Source organism: Triticum urartu, chromosome 1A (genome assembly GCF_056163025.1).
Source record: "Triticum urartu cultivar PI428250 chromosome 1A, HENAU_Tu73, whole genome shotgun sequence".
Classification (NCBI taxonomy): Eukaryota; Viridiplantae; Streptophyta; class Magnoliopsida; order Poales; family Poaceae; genus Triticum; species Triticum urartu.
Window position 1 is genome coordinate 249,491,763 of NC_141873.1, and position 15,724 is coordinate 249,507,486.

The window sequence follows — 15,724 nt, forward strand, 5'->3', positions numbered from 1 at the left end:
CTTCGCCTGTCTGAACGCCTTTGCCAAACCACTAACATATGTGTAGTTGTCGTGGATAGTTCGCCCACGGATGAATGCATTTTGGCACGGCTGTACGATCTCTTTCATTCGATCCCTCATCCGCATAGCCAGTATTTTGGTGAAGAGCTTCGCAAAACTGGAAATCAGGCTGATGGGGCGGAAGTCTCTCGGTGTCGCGGCGTCTTCTCTCTTGGGCAGCAGGATTAGATTGGCGTCGTTGAGCAGGTGAAATTTGGAGAAATTCATTCTGTATAATGCTTGCAGCGCCTTCATGATGTCTTCACTGATGATCCCCCAACAGTGCTTGTAAAACAGTCTGGTGAACCCATCCGGCCCTGGCGCCTTCTCCCCATTCATCTCATTTACTGCAGCTGTAGCTTCCTCCATCGTGAACGGCATTTCCAACTTCGTAAGATCCACCAGCTGGATCTCCAGCTCCTCGAAATTGAGGCAGGTCGTTCTCTCTCCTTTTGCACCGATCAAGGATTCAAAAAAATTGTGCATAGCTTCCAGTTTGTCCGGCTGCTCAGTGCAAACTTTGCCATCGAACAGAATTCTGTGGATATACTTCCGTCGTCTTCTCGCCGATGCCTTGGAGTGAAAGAAGCGGGTGCTAGCATCTCCCTCCTTGATCCATTGAATGCGCGCCCTTTGCCTCCAGATCGTCCGCTCCAGTGCGGCAAGGCCAAGTCGCTGCACCTTCAGAGCCGCCCTGAACTGTCTTTCTTCAACTGTAAGATCCCTCCTTTCCATCGCCTTATCCAGCTTGGCCACAATTTCACTCACTATCGCCGATCTTAGCGCAATGTTGTTCACCATCTTGGCCCCCCAGCTCTTCAACTCTCTGGCAATATGCTTCAGCTTCTCCGCAAGGCAGGCAATAGGTTCTTCATTAGTCGTTGGAAGCCGCCACACCCTGTTTACCAATTCATCAAACCCTTCCATCTTGAGCCAAAAATTCTCGAAACGAAACTGCCTCGCCGGCCGAAAGGAAGTGTCACATGTGAGAAGCAACGGGCAATGATCTGACATCTCGCTCAAGAGGGCTTGCAGCAGGCATCCAGGGAAACTAGCGTCCCATGCGTCATTAAACAGAACACGATCCAACTTCACCAAAGTGGCCCTCTCTTGCTCGTTACTCCAAGTGTACCGACGGCTGTGCATGTATAATTCCTTTAGCTGTAGCTTGTTGATGAAGCCCCTGAAGGCCGACAAACATCTGCGGTTGATGTTATTGTTGTTTTTGTCCGTCGCCTGTGCTATCAGATTGAAATCTCCTCCGAGGAACATTGGCGTGCCCACTGGAAAGGCTTGCACCGTTGCCTTCAGATCAGCCAGGAAAACCATCTTCTCTGCTTCTTGTTGTGGTCCGTACACCGTCACCAAACCAAAAGGGGCTCCATCCGTCGTGTTCCCATGCGCCACAATAAAGGAATTACGAGCATCCACATTAGGGAGATTGAACTTCGCCCCAACCCATGCGAGTAAAATTCCACCTCGCGTCCCGTCCGCGGGAGAGAAGGTAAACTTGTCAAACTCAGCCCCACAACACTCTTGCACCATCCTACTGTCCACCACAGATAATTTGGTTTCTTGGATACATGCCATGGCCACATTGTGCGCCTTCACCACAGCCCTAACCACACCTCTCCGTGCGGGGTGTGATTATCCTATAGTTACCACAAAACAAGCACTAGGTCAGTTGGTTAGTTGCCAAATTTCTTTACCAAGACAATGGGTGATCGATTCCCAAGTAGCTCTTATTTTTGCATTTAAAAACAAGAGATCAACCTCCGCCAAAAAATCGCTGCTGCCCACGTACGAGGATCAACCTCCGCCCAAAAATTCGCTGCCCATATACGAGAAAAAAGAAATCTGATTTAACCTTCCTTCGCCAAAAAATTAGGAAACAAACCCCGCCTATCTCATTCACGATCTCAAAAAGTCGAAGCGAAAATCATCGGGAGCGACCGCGGTGAATGAAATCATCGGGAGCGAGCGCAAAAACTGCGGGAGAGAAGAAGAAAACATGGGGTCGCGCACGACCGTAGGATCTAGAACGGACGAGATCCAATGTGTTTGGATCCGTTGCAGAAATCCTGCCGACTGGATTTTAGCTTTCTCGTATATTAATTTACGGAGGGAGTAGCTAGTTGCTCTGCTGAAATCGCTGGTCGCGTAAAACTTTAGGTTCGCTTCTCTCGAAAAGAAATAAGGTGGCCAGGAGCTCGACCATGGAGGGCACTCCCGCATAGGGAGGAGAAGAGAGGGGGTGGCCTCGATGACGGCGACCGCGTCTCCCCCCACCCCCACCCACGCGCGCGAGCCCTCCAGATCCGCAACTTCGAGCTCCTGCAGTACCGTTGGCGGCCACGAGCAGGTCCTCGAGCATGCTGCTGCTGCTCCGGTGCGGGGCAGAAGAGACCGGGGCGCAGGCGCACGTGCCGCAGCTGTAGCTGGACAAGGACTGCGCGCGGGCGGAGCAGAAGCCGTTCTGGAAGGGCAGCGGCGAGCAGAAGCGTTCTGGAAGGAGCGCCGCGCAGCGCAGCAGCAGCCGGCGGCATCGTCGCGGCTGAGCACGCCGGTCGCTAAGGGGGCGGAGGCCAGGCAGGCTGTGTACGCGAGAAAGAGGAGACGGGGATGACTCGGTCAAACTCTGCAATTCAATACTTCCAAACAGAAAGGGACTATAATTGGTTGCTCTCTTTAGATTTCAAATTATCCAAACAGAAAATCTTGAATTGCATTCTATTTCAATACCTTGGTTGATTTGGTATTGCAGCTCAATTCAACTCGTTGGGCTGAATACATACATTCAAACAAAGCATAAGAGTACAACTCCTCCCGTCCCATAATATAAGATGTTGTTACAACCAGTATACGAGTACCTTCCAAGAGGTAATACTAACATCATCCAAAGAAGATATCACATTGCTTTGACCGGAGCTAGAATTGAAGTACATGCCTTTAGTTCTGTTGATGAAAGAAAATGTGTCCCATAAATATTTCCAGAATAAAATAAATGTGTTGTGTATGCAGGGAGATTGGTTGCGATGATGTGCAGGAAAGCTGAAATAGAGTTATATCTCAGCAGCTTGGGAAGCAAGAGCAGTGTAAGGATTAGTAGGAATTGCAATCAGTTCTCATGGGCACCTGGGTGCCAATCTGGCTGGGCTTGCTCAACCCAGGACACGAACTCATTCGCAAACAACTCATTTGAAAACCCGGTTCCGTCCAGAGCAGAGAATTGCAGGCCATGCTGTCCAGGTTTCTTCTGCCCTCGTGGACTGACTTGCATGATGCGTAAGTGTTTCTTTCCAAACAAATTACCCCCTAGACACTAACTTAATGATGCATGCAATCAACAGCATTATATTCCTTCCCGCACACACACTATATTCCTCAAGTCCCAATACATCAATCATTTTAGAGTTTCTTCCTCCACTTCTTTTTTTGTTGGTATTCTGTATTCTCAATGTTATGTTTACTTGCTCTAAATCCATTCTTCTTTTGTCCAGCTTGTCCTTTGGGTGCTTATTGTCCTCTTGGGACACTGAATAAAACTACCAACCTTTGTGACCCGTAAGAGTAATGTACACTGAAGATTCCTTATTTACCATGCGACATTCTTCATACGAATTTCATAGCACATATTGTTTCTCTGTGACAAAAAATATTAGGTATTCTTACCAAATAACTCCCGGATCAAACCAGACATGCGGCAGTGCAGATACTTGGGCTGATGTGATTACTACCAATGATGTCTTCTGCCCTCCAGGGCACCATTGCCCAACCACTACCCAAAAACTTAACTGCAGCAAGGGGTAGTGTATTAGCCTTCTCTTTCTGTGGTACGTTGTTATGTTTATAGTGATAACTAATACCAAACTTTGTATTTTTCAGGTCCTATTGCAGGAAAGGTGCCACTGGTGAAAATAGTAAGCATCTTGTTTGTTTTTCTTCTGAATTTCATCCATTGAGAAGCATGAGTTAGAATTACTACTTATTGAATAACCTGTGCTTCTACTTATTGAGAAGCGTCTTGTTCAAATATACTGTATATGATTTGTCAAGCTCCAAACATGATTTTAACATTTCCTGGAATCCTAACGACTAGTTTGCACCCACTTCCTTCTAGAGTTAAAATCATGTTTGGAGCTTGACAAAATGGAAGAGCTCCAAACATGATTTTAACGCTTCCATTTGTCTGCTAAAGATAAATTTTCACCCCCTTCGGTTGCTTGACATACCTTTTTAATTAAAAGCTAGATAGCCTAGAGCACTTGATTCAAACAAGTCGTGCAAGTTTACAATTGCTATGATCTACCCTTTGTATCACTTATCTAATGTAATTTTGCAGAGTGTAGATGGAAAGGCGGGTGTAAGGAGAATTCAGAAAAAGAAGAAATCGCTTTGTTTGGTGGCATACTGATTGTGAGTAGTGCAATTTGCCAACTTTCTGGGCCACGACACTCATTTCGACTCATACATTTCACTAAACATTTTCTCGACAAACATAGTGCTAACTTATACCTTTTGATTTATCAAATTGTTGTCTTGTTAGAATTTGTAACAAGACAACAATTTGATAAGTCCTAGAATTACATGCAATGTTAATGCATTGCCAATGCAAGTCTTATTTCCTTTTGTGTAAATACGATCCAGTTATTTTGTTAATATATATGATTGTTATCGCCAATGCAAGTTTATATGCTGTAAATTTCTGCATAAGTTGTGACTGTAAGGCATCCTAGTTTCTCTCTCAAGTGATTTTCGTAGAAACCCACACAACATAAACAGGAGCATCTAAATTGTTACCAATACCTATTTACTTAGAGCCAACGATCTTGTTCTCGTTCTTTAATGCTAGTATTTAGTAAACGATTCGCTCGTGATCTTGTTTATGCAGGTTGTCTTAATTGTCATTTTACTACTGGTGTACAATTGCTCTGATCAATTCATTGCAGTTCGAGCTAAAATTTTATCGAAGTCTCGTAAAAAGGCAGCAAAGATTGCGCAAGAATCGGCAACAGCACGGAAAAGATGGAAATTAGCAAAAGAACTTGTACTAAGGCATGAGATGGAAATGTATGAGTCTTCTGATGCACCTGAGGAATTAGCTACATCATCTGATGGGATACTACATGCTGATAAAGGTAATGGTAAGAGATCAAAAAATCGCAGAAAGCTAAATGTTCGCACTGAAAGGTTCAGACGTGCATATAGTCAGATTGACAGGGAAAGAGCTCTGCAGCTAGACAAAGACAAATTAACACTCGCTGGAATAGTGTCTCGAGCTGCTGAAAACAGACCACAGAGGCCAATGCTTGAGGTGGCCTTCAAAGGTCTGACATTATCCATTGGGAAAAAGAAACTTCTACAATGCGTTACTGGAAAACTTTCACCAGGTAGGATAACGGCTATTATGGGTCCTTCTGGAGCAGGAAAGACCACATTTCTCAACGCTGTGTTAGGCAAAACATCAGGCTATAAGAAGGATGGATTGGTCCTTGTAAATGGAAAATCCGGATCGATGCAGTCATATAAGAAGATAATTGGTTTTGTTCCACAAGATGATATCGTACATGGAAACCTGACGGTTGAGGAAAATCTGTGGTTTAGTGGACGCTGCAGGTACTGGATACATAACAAAGCGCAATTCATTTGTGTTCCCAAAGTATTCTTTTGGCCTTACACTAAAATTTTCAATGCACAATTTTATTAGGATCAGTGACATAGCATTGCAAGACTTCAATTCGCTGCAGAATTCGACAATATTATTCTTTACAGTTTCTTCACGAAATTCATTGAAAACGATGTTTAATTTTTCAGATATAGTTTAGTTTGATTATTAAAGTGTTATATCATTTATTTACTTATTTATTCATATTCCCCCCTTCACATACATAAATTAATCATCTCTTGTATGGCATAAGTTCTGTGCCTAGATGGCTCCTAATAGTTGATGCATATTCTTTGCTAGGCATCTAAAAGAAGTGATATCTCCTAATTAATTTCAGCAACTCTTTTGATGATATCCTTATTGTACTTTCATAAGGCAATCATTTTCCTCTAACAATCACTATTCTTTTGTGAAACAGGTTAAGCAAAAGCATGTCAAAAGCTGATAAGGTTCTCATTCTAGAACGGGTTATAGGGTCACTAGGGCTCCAAGAAATCAGAAATTCCCTTGTTGGGACAGTGGAAAAGCGGGGTATTTCTGGCGGACAAAGGAAGCGTGTGAATGTTGGGATTGAAATGGTTATGGAACCATCTCTTCTGATATTAGACGAGCCAACAACAGGCTTAGATAGTGCTTCCTCCCAACAACTTCTAAGAGCTCTTCGTCATGAGGCATCCCAAGGCGTGAATGTTTGCGCAGTGATTCACCAACCAAGGTTTCCTTGTAAACTTTGAATTAATCATTCCTTTATTTCTTCCAGAAAGAATCCTTTTCTAATCTTGAGTTGAAAAGACATAGCTCATATGAAAAGTGCTCTTGCAATTTATTGTAACATTAATTGATCAGCTGGCCAATACACTAGGTCTACCTATCAGTTGGCGTTCCAAAATTTGGTAAAACAAATTCATCGACATGAGTAGTAGTAATGCCCAACTTTATACAGTGAGTCGTATAAATATGACTAGTCAGGAAGTCATTTATCCCTGTGTGACTAAAATAATCTTCTCTACACATTCTTTTCTACTCCCTCTATCCCAAAATAAGTGTCTCAAGCTTAGTACAACTTTGTACTAGCTCTAGTACAAAGTTGAGACCCTTATTTTGGAACGGAGGGAGTACTTCATTAAGATGAATTTGGATCTAATATGTATTAACATTTTACGCAGCTATACTTTGTTCAGTATGTTTGATGACTTTGTTCTTTTGGCAAGAGGCGGCCTTATTGCTTACCATGGGCCTATAAGTGAAGTTGAAAATTATTTCTCAGGCCTGGGGATCAAGGTTCCTGACCGCGAGAATCCTCCAGACTATTATATTGACATCTTAGAGGGAATAGCAAAGACAAAAATGAGCGGACATGCCACTCCTAAACATTTGCCACTTCTCTGGATTCTGCATAATGGATATGATGTTCCAGAAGATATGCGGAAGGACCTTGAGGAGATCAATATGATGCACGAGTTATATACTGTAGGGTCCATTACTAGAGAACTATCTTCTGTAGAACAGACAGAGAGTAAACATTCTGTGCACCAAAATGTCAGCCAAAGAAATGATTTACTGAATAGGAAAACACCCGGTGTACTTGCACAATACAGATACTATTTAGGGAGGTAATCCGATCTCCTTCATTTCTCTAACTTGCTTTGAGTTTGGTGAATCATTTTGTAACTCCATAGCCAAATTATGTTTTCAGGGTAGCTAAGCAACGTCTACGTGAAGCTACGCAACAGGCTGTTGATTACCTGATATTGTGTATTGCTGGCATATGCATTGGAACCATCACAAAAGTAAACGATGATACACTCGGTGCAGCTTCTTATGGGTATACCATAATTGCAGTCTGTAAGTTGGCACCATGTGTTATTTTTATAAATGTCCTAAACCATAAAGTAGCAAAAAAATAAAACAGAAGAAGAAATATTCTGTTCCTGTAAAGCATCTTAGATTGCAAAAATATTGAGAACCACTCCACACACACTAGGTACACCGGACTGCATAATTGGCGAGAGACATTTGTAACACCTGACCTGGCCATACATAACATTTTTTTTCGAGAAAACGCAAGAAGAGCTTGCATTTCATTGTGGTTACAATCCTCCTAGGAGGGAATTACAGTGCCTGGAGGCATATCAGTGCACGTCCCATGTTTGCGGTAAAATGGCACGAAGCCCTAGGGCGCCGGCTCTGGCACAAAGGGCGGCCTCGTCTTTGATCTTCGTGAGCAGGTCGGTCGTCGAGGGCCGGCCTCTGTTGAAGACGCAGTCGTTACAATGCTTCCATATCATCCATGGGACGAGGAGGGTCGCGGAGGCGAGGCCCTTGCGCATGGGCTTTGGGGTGTCCTGTTGCGCTGTGCGCCACCAGTCGTTGAGGGAAGTCTGCTGTCGGGCGGGGCACAGGGGAGTTTGAGCCAGTGCAGACCTGGTGCCAGATCTTCCTGGCGAAGGGGCAGGCAAGGGTGAGGTGGTGCATGGTCTCGGGGGCCTGGTCGCAGAGGAGGCATCGTGCGGGGTGTTGCAGGCCACGGCGGGCGAGGCGATCGGTTGTCCAACATCGGTCCAGGTGGGCGAGCCAGTGGAAGAATCGGACGCGCGGGGGTGCCCAGTGCTTCGAGGTGAGCTTCCATGCGTCGCAGCCCGTGGAACCATTGAAGGTGGCGAGGTAGGCTGATTTGGCAGAGTAGACGCCGCGGGGTTCCACCTCTAGGAGAGGCGGTCTGGCTCGGCGGAGAGGGTCGTGGCTGATTGCCTGCCAGAGCTGTAGGTATTGCCCGATCTCATGTATGCCGATCGTGCCGTGTATGTCCCGTGCCCATTGGTTGGCCTGAAGTCCATCGGCGATGGTCCTGAGCTTGCGGCGACGCTTGGGGATGCAAGCGTAAAGGAGCAGCGCGATCTCGCTAACGGAGCGCCCGTCAATCCATCGATCTTCCCAGAAGAGGGCCTCCGTGCCATTCCCGATTTGCATGGTGGTGGATGCGAAGAAGAATGCACGCTCCTCGGCGGTGAACTGTCGAGGCCAGCCCATGCTCTGGTTCTGTCCGTGCGGCTGAACCACAACCAGCGGATGCGGAGCGCGAGGCTGGTCCGGCCGAGGTCGCGCACGCCTAGGCCACCGAGCGAGAGCGGCCTAGCGACACGTTGCCAATTGACATGGCAGTGGCCTCCATTTGCCTCCGCGCGTCCAGCCCACAGGAAGCCTCGCTGGATTTTCTCGAGTGCCCTGATGGTCTTCTTGGGGGGCGCGAGGGCGAGGAGCTGGTGGATCGGGATTGCGCTGAGGATGGCCTTGACGAACGCGAGGCGGCCGGCCTTGTTCATAAGATGCGCCTTCCAGGTGGGTAGCATGCCGGCCGTTTTGTCGACGACGGGCTGTAGCTGTGCAGCCGTGGGGCGATGTAGAGTCAGGGGGATGCCCGGATAGGTGATTGGGAACTCGGCGAGGGGGCAGCCCGGTAGGTTGACAGCGGGCGCGGCGTCATCAGCAGTGCATCGGATCAAGGTGGCGGAGCTTTTGGAGTAGTTGACCAGGAGGCCTGAAGCTCGGCCGAAGAGCAGCAGGATGCTCTTGACGGCAGTGATGTCGCCGATGGTGGGATGGCTGAAGAGGATCACGTCGTCGGCGTAGAGGGAGACCGAGGGGACCGGGCACCAGGGGTGCAGCTGCTGTAGGACGCCCAGCTCCGTGGCGCGGCGGAGGAGGTGACCCAACGTCGAAGGCAAGGATGAAGAGCTGCGGAGACACGGGGTCGTCCTGGCAGAGGCCACACCTGTGCCAGATGGTGGGGCCGGGGTCTCCGTTGATGAGCACCTTCGTGCTGGCTGAGGAGAGAAAGATGGCGAGCCATTCCAGGAAGCGGGAGTCGAAGCCGTACTGCCGGAGGACCTCGAAAAGAAACGGCCAGCTGATGGTGTCGAAGGCACGAGCCAGGTCCAGCTTCAGGAGGGCGCGGGGGGCGCCGAGCTAGTGCAGGAGGCGCGCGGACTGGCACACGAGGATGAAGTTGTCGTGCAAGCTGTGGCTGGGGATGAATGCGTTCTGGCAAGTGCTGACGAGGCTGCAGAGCTTCGGCGCGAGGCGGAGCGAAAGGACCTTGGTGAAGATTTTGGCGACAAGGCGAATTAGGCTTATGGGCCTAAAGTCACCAAGGCCGCGAGGGTCCGCGCGCTTTGGGAGCAGGGTGAGCAGTGCCTAGTTGAGGGAGTAGAAGCCTCGACCGCGCATCTCGTACAGCCGCTGGAAAACGTCGACAAAATCTTTCCGGACAATGGGCACGCGCAAGAACTCGACGGTGTAGCCGTCCGAGCCGGGAGCTTTTCGAGCAGGGAGGTGCTTCACCGCCTGCCAAATTTCCTCGGCGTCAATGGGGGCGTTGAGGTCGTCGAGGTTTGTGGACGTGATCAGCTCGGTGGGGCTGAGGCTGCAATCGCGGGGCGTCTCACGGCCGAGCAGGGCGTCGAAGTGCGTGTAAGCCGCGACTGCCATGTCGCAGGGGGCGGAGATCGAAGCGCCGTCCATCGTGAGGCCGTGTATCCGATTCTTCTGCCGCCGATACGTGCATTGCTGGTGGATGAATGATGTGCTGGCGTCGCCGTCCTTGAGAGTCAAGATGCGGGCGCGCTGTCGAGCAATGGTGCGCTCAGGAGAGGTGAGGCCAAGGTAGGAGGCCTTGATCTGCCGCCGAAGCCAGTCTTCGTGCGGGGACAGAGATCGGCTCTCCTGCGCCGTGTCCAGCCTGAGAAGGAGCTCCCTGGAGATCGCAAGCTTGAGGCGAACGTTGCCAACAATTCGCGTGCTCTAGCTACTAAGCTTGCGCGCGGTGATTTTCATGTGCCGCATGAGTCGCCGGAATGGGTCGTCATCGTGGATGGAGTGCCAGGCGCCCGCCACAATGTCGTGGAATCCATCCAACCGTGTCCAGAATTCCTCGAAATGGAATCTTCGATGTCCTGGCGGCACCGGTTTGCAATCAAGCGGCAAGGGGCTGTGATCGGAAACGACGGAGGCGAGGCATCGAAGATGTCATTCCCCATGCGGGTCCTCCCAATCGGGGGTGCAGAGGACGCGGTTGAGGTGCACGACGGTTTGGGGGATTGCTTGTTGGACCACGTGTAGCGCCGAATGTTGAGGTAGACCTCTTTGAGCGCGAGGTCGTTGATAGCACGCCGGAAACGACCCATCATGCGGCGATTGAGGTTGCCGTTGTTCTTGTCTTCGTCGCGGTATATGAGGTTGAAATCACCGCATAGCATCCAGGGGCCGTCGCAAGCCGCCCGGACGTCTTGTAGCTCCTGTAAGAAGGCGATCTTGTTGGCGTCCAGCTGCGGCCCATAGACCACGGCAATCCACCACAGCGTGCGCGCGCCAGAGGGGGCAGACACCCTAGCAGTCAAGGTGTTTGACGTGAACTCAGGGTCCGAGATGGCCACCTCCATGCTTTTCCAGGCAAGCAAAATACCACCACGGGTGGCGTCCGCAGGGAGGTAAACATAGTCATCGAATTCCGAGCCAAGCGCTTCAAGGACAGTCGACGCGCAAACCAAAGCCATCTTTGTTTCTCGGAGGCAAACGATGGACGCATTAGCGCTTACAACAAGTGAGTGAATGGCGGTGCGGCGGGCACGCGCATTGAGGCCGCACACATTCCAGATCAGGATCTTGGGCTCGTAATCCATGGAAAAGAGGTCGACGGTGGGGTGCGGGGGCGCGGTCATGCCTCAATCGGGCTGCCGGCGACCACCGTGGTGATCGGCGCGATCATGGGATCCGCGGGTAGCTCGCGATCGACCAGCGCGGCGATGGCCGAGAGGATGGGCAGAGGGATGGGCGTTGCGAAGAGGCCTTCATACGCCTTCATCTCGGCCGACGTGATCCTTTGGTCGACCCCAACGATGCCCAGGATTCGCAGCATGTGGATCTGCGAGCGCCGCTCAGCCGTCGGCGGGGCTGCGGACTTGCAAGACGAGGAGGCGGTCGAGCGCCCTTGTCGCGGGGTGAAGTTGGGAGGTACGCGTCGCGGGCGTCTGCCGGGGGGTGGGAGGGCGACATCGATCTGCTTGGTGGCGGCGGCGAGGAAATCTCCCAGAGTCCAGGAAGTAGGCGCTGGCACGCGTGGGTGGGAGCGGCGTAGGGTGATTGGGGGGGGGATGCGAAGCGCGCGGGCGGGCACGACGACGTGGCATTGGGCTCGACAGAATGCGTCGCATGCATGTCTCCATGTTGGGCCGTCGCCTGCATGTCCCCATGACGGGCCGCCGCATGCCCCGTGCCATGATGGGCCTCATGCTGGGCCTCGGGCGGGCGTTGCATCTTAGCAGCTGAGCGGCCGCGGCTGGGGCAAGGGGCGCGTCCATGCATGGTGGGGCCCCTGCGGAAGCCTCCCGGGGCTCCAGGACCGGTCCAGCTGTTGACTCGGGGGTCGCCACCACGGGGATTCGGTCCGTGGACCAGTCAGCAACGAGCGCAGCAGCGCCAGGGGGGACAGCGACAGAGCGCTGCTTTGCCCCGACAGCGGACCAGCTGCAGGCGTCGAAGGCTGGGAGTCCGGTACCTCGCTAGCCAGCGATTGGCCGTCCACAGGGCCATCCTGATCCCCATGCATGTCGTGGTTTGCCTCGCCCGGTGCCGTCATCGTGTGGCCCGCCCCATGTGAGGAAGGCAACATGGGCGGGCTGGTTGGGGCAGGGTTGGGGGAGGGCAGAGCCAATGGTCGCCGGCCAGCTGTCGAGCTGGTGGGTGGTGGGGTGCGGGTTTCGGGGCAGGAGGACGATGGTGGCGTAGGGGGGTGGGGTAGCATTGTCACAGGCCGCCAGCCTTTTCTTTCCCCGACGCTTTCCCCTTTTGGAAAAGCGACGAGAGCCCGTGGGTCCCCCAGCAGCAGGCCAGGGTCCATCATGCGCGTGCGCCTCGGGGGCAACGCCACCCCGGCCGTACGACGGCGAGGTTGGCACCACCCGGCGTTGACGGCAACGCCACCAGCACGGCCATGGTGGCTGGACACGTGACAGCACGCGGAGTCGACAGCCATGCCGTCCTCGCGGCCGTCAGGGGCACCGGAAGAGCGGCGGCGCTTACGCCCGAGGCGGCGGCTGCGGTTGCGTCCCGCGGCATGCTCGCGACCAACGTCTCCGTCATTGCCGTCTGGTGCGTCGTCATCGCTCGGGCCGGGGCCATTACGAGCGGGAGGCTGCGCGGTCCGGCGGGGCGTGGCCGAGGCGAGCATGATGGAAACCGGGTAGATGAGGGTGCGCACGGCAGGCGGGAGGGTGCGGCCGTGGGCGCGGTTGCGGGAGGGGACGGGTTCGACGATCTCCAGGATGGCCGCCTGGCGGATGCTCGCGGGGTCGCGGGTGTGCGCGGTGAGGCGGATGGTGGCAAGGTCGGCGCGAGAGCGCGTGCTCCGGTGGAGCCGCTCAATCCAGCAGCTGGTGCCGAGGAGATGCTCGGCGGTGGATAGATGCCATGTCTGCGCCGGGATGCCGCGGAGCTCGAGCTCGACGCTGCAGTCCAGGGAGCCGAGCTGGGCATGGGCGAGCTTGTTCCACGGGCGGAGCGCCAGAGTGAACCCGGGGCCGTTGATGAAGTGGTCGCCGGCGAGGCGGTCCATGAGCTCTCTGGTGGCGAAGATGAGGAGGAAGTCCTCGAGGCGATGCGCGTGGATGGTGAAGTCGCCGGGGAGGAGGTCGAAGGATGAGTACATGACGCGCTCAACGTCGCGGCGGCGAACGCTGGTCTATCTCCGGTGATGGAGACGACCATCCCACGGCGCAACACCGTCTCGGCCTCGTCCATCTCCATGGAGCGCAAAATGATGACGCGCACCGGGTCGATGAGCGGGGGCGGCGTGGGCTGGGGCGGCGCCGCGGGCGGGGCTGCGATGCGGGGGCGTGGCGTCTCCCGGGTGACAGCGGTCGGCGCAGCGGCGGCGACGGTGGTTGGGGGGGGGCACGGAGGACGCCGCGCTGGAATTTCCAGCAGTTCCGCGAGCCGTGCCCGGGGTAGAGGCAGCGGAGACAGCGGACGTCGTTGGTGCACTCGCGCACGGGGTGGTCGGGGTCCAGGCAACGGAAGCAGAGGCCAGCAGCCTCCTCCGGGGATGGGCTGTGGCGGTGGCGCCGCTGGGCCGGTGGGGTGGCATCGCGGCGCGCGCCCCGGTGCCGGTTCCTGTGGCGGGGGGCTTGGAAGCCGTCTGCGTCGACCTCCGGACCTCCATGGACGCGGTGGACCTCGCTGCGGGGTCCGAGGCGGGTGGCGGCTGGAGCGCGTGGGGGCGGCGCGGCAGGGCCGGTTGCAGCCGGGGGGAGGGAGGCGGCGAGGGCAAGGCCCGGGGCAGGCGGAGGCGTCCGAGCAACCTCGCTGTAGGATCTCGCGGGGGACTCGCCGTCGGAGTCCATCCAGCGGCGCGAGCTGGCGGAGCCGAGGTCGAGGTCGCCGGAGCTGCCGCAGGGGGAGGCCATGGGCGTCAGGGGTGGGGGGGGGGGGGGGGAGGGGCTAGGGGTGAGGAGGGCTCCTCTATCATATCTACTCCCTCCGTTCCTAAATATTTGTCTTTCTAGACATTTCAAATGACTACTACATACGGATGTATGTAGACATATTTTAGAGTGTAGATTCATTCATTTTGCTTCGTATGTAGTCACTTGTTGAAATGCCTAGAAAGACAAGTATTTAGGAACGGAGGGAGTATAAGCTTGTATAATTTACAATATTTTTTGTCAAATAAAAATAAAAAATTGATTTATCACTTCATGTGGCATCTTTACCTGCAATATATGTTACTTACAATAGCATTCTTCCTGACTTTAATTTGCTTTGTGCACAGCACTGTTGTGCCAGCTTGCAGCACTGCGATCATTTTCACCAGAAAGATTGCAATACTGGAGGGAGAGAGAATCTGGCATGAGCTCTGTAGCTTACTTCCTTGCAAGAGACACTATTGATCATTTCAACACCGTGGTTAAACCAATTGTCTTCCTCTCAACATTTTATTTCTTCAACAATCCACGGTCTACACTTGGAGATAATTATTTGGTCTTGCTTGCGTTAGTTTACTGTGTAACTGGCATAGGTTATACTCTTGCAATTTGGTTTGAGCTGGGGTTAGCTCAGTTGGTAAGTAGGCAATTATCAAATACTTTACCATTCTATGGAAAATCCAAATTACAGGAGGTGATTTAGCTTAATGAACTTTGCTCTTGCAGTGTTCTGCATTGCTACCTGTGGTACTGGTCCTGGTGGGCACTGACCCAAAATTTCCACAATTTATTAAACAATTCTGCTATCCCAAGTGGACACTAGAAGCTTTCATTATTGCTGGAGCAAAAGAGTTAGTAGTTTCTCCCTCAATGTTGTTAGTATTTCCCATTTCCTTAACCAGCAAATCGACACTCGATGAATAGTAAAAGATGAGTTCTTGTCATTCAATTAAGCTTGTCTGCAGCACAGGCTAGGCAACATTAACTCCTAGAAAAGCATATTGAGCTAATTGTTCATTCATATCTATAATATTTTCACATGCAAGTTGTTGCAGGCAATGATCACCCCGGCATATACTGAAAATTGTAACTAATCCTCTTAGTGCATATGTATTTTTATTTTTATTTGGTACTAAAGTCTCTAGAGTAAATTACTAAATATCAGCAGTTCCTCGTTCAGTTGCCCTGTAGAAATTTTAGGTAACCAGGTCCCCAACTTTTATAAGTCCAGTACAAATGTTTCTTCTGTTAGTATAACAATCAAACTTAAAGCCTTTTACCCTTTATCCTAACACATATTCTTACGGTATTACCCTTCAGGTATTCTGGTGTATGGCTGATTACTCGATGTGGAGCACTGCTAAAAGGTGGTTATAATATCAATTATTTTGCAATCTGCATCGGCATTATGATGCTTAATGGTGTACTCTTCCGGTTTGTTGCTCTGCTTAGTCTGTTGAAGCTAAGATAGACGTAAGTATGCACATAATTAGGTTTTTGTCAATTTTTCTTCTGCTTTCATTTCACTTAACCTGGATATGTG

At 51.7% G+C, this 15,724-nt stretch overlaps 1 protein-coding gene and 1 pseudogene across 3 annotated transcripts in view; one reads left to right on the plus strand and one right to left on the minus strand.

The window, feature by feature from the left end:
• Positions 1-15,724, plus strand: part of LOC125506089 (ABC transporter G family member 25) — a 36,454-nt gene that overhangs the window by 20,421 nt on the left and 309 nt on the right. For 2 of the 3 annotated variants that reach the window (XM_048670967.2, XM_087517893.1), the window contains 12 exons: positions 3,061-3,324; positions 3,540-3,603; positions 3,702-3,845; positions 3,925-3,959; positions 4,382-4,455; positions 4,931-5,655; positions 6,123-6,419; positions 6,871-7,317; positions 7,401-7,549; positions 14,529-14,818; positions 14,908-15,032; positions 15,502-15,654. In XM_048670967.2, coding sequence (XP_048526924.2) covers positions 3,061-3,324; positions 3,540-3,603; positions 3,702-3,845; positions 3,925-3,959; positions 4,382-4,455; positions 4,931-5,655; positions 6,123-6,419; positions 6,871-7,317; positions 7,401-7,549; positions 14,529-14,818; positions 14,908-15,032; positions 15,502-15,652 — 2,765 coding nt within the window. In that variant the 3' untranslated portion in view covers positions 15,653-15,654. Of the gene's footprint in view, positions 1-2,244; positions 2,920-3,060; positions 3,325-3,539; positions 3,604-3,701; positions 3,846-3,924; positions 3,960-4,381; positions 4,456-4,930; positions 5,656-6,122; positions 6,420-6,870; positions 7,318-7,400; positions 7,550-14,528; positions 14,819-14,907; positions 15,033-15,501; positions 15,655-15,724 lie in introns of those variants that run through there. The other variant, XM_048670974.2, reaches the window with a different exon arrangement.
• Positions 10,210-11,414, minus strand: LOC147990730 (uncharacterized; annotated as a pseudogene).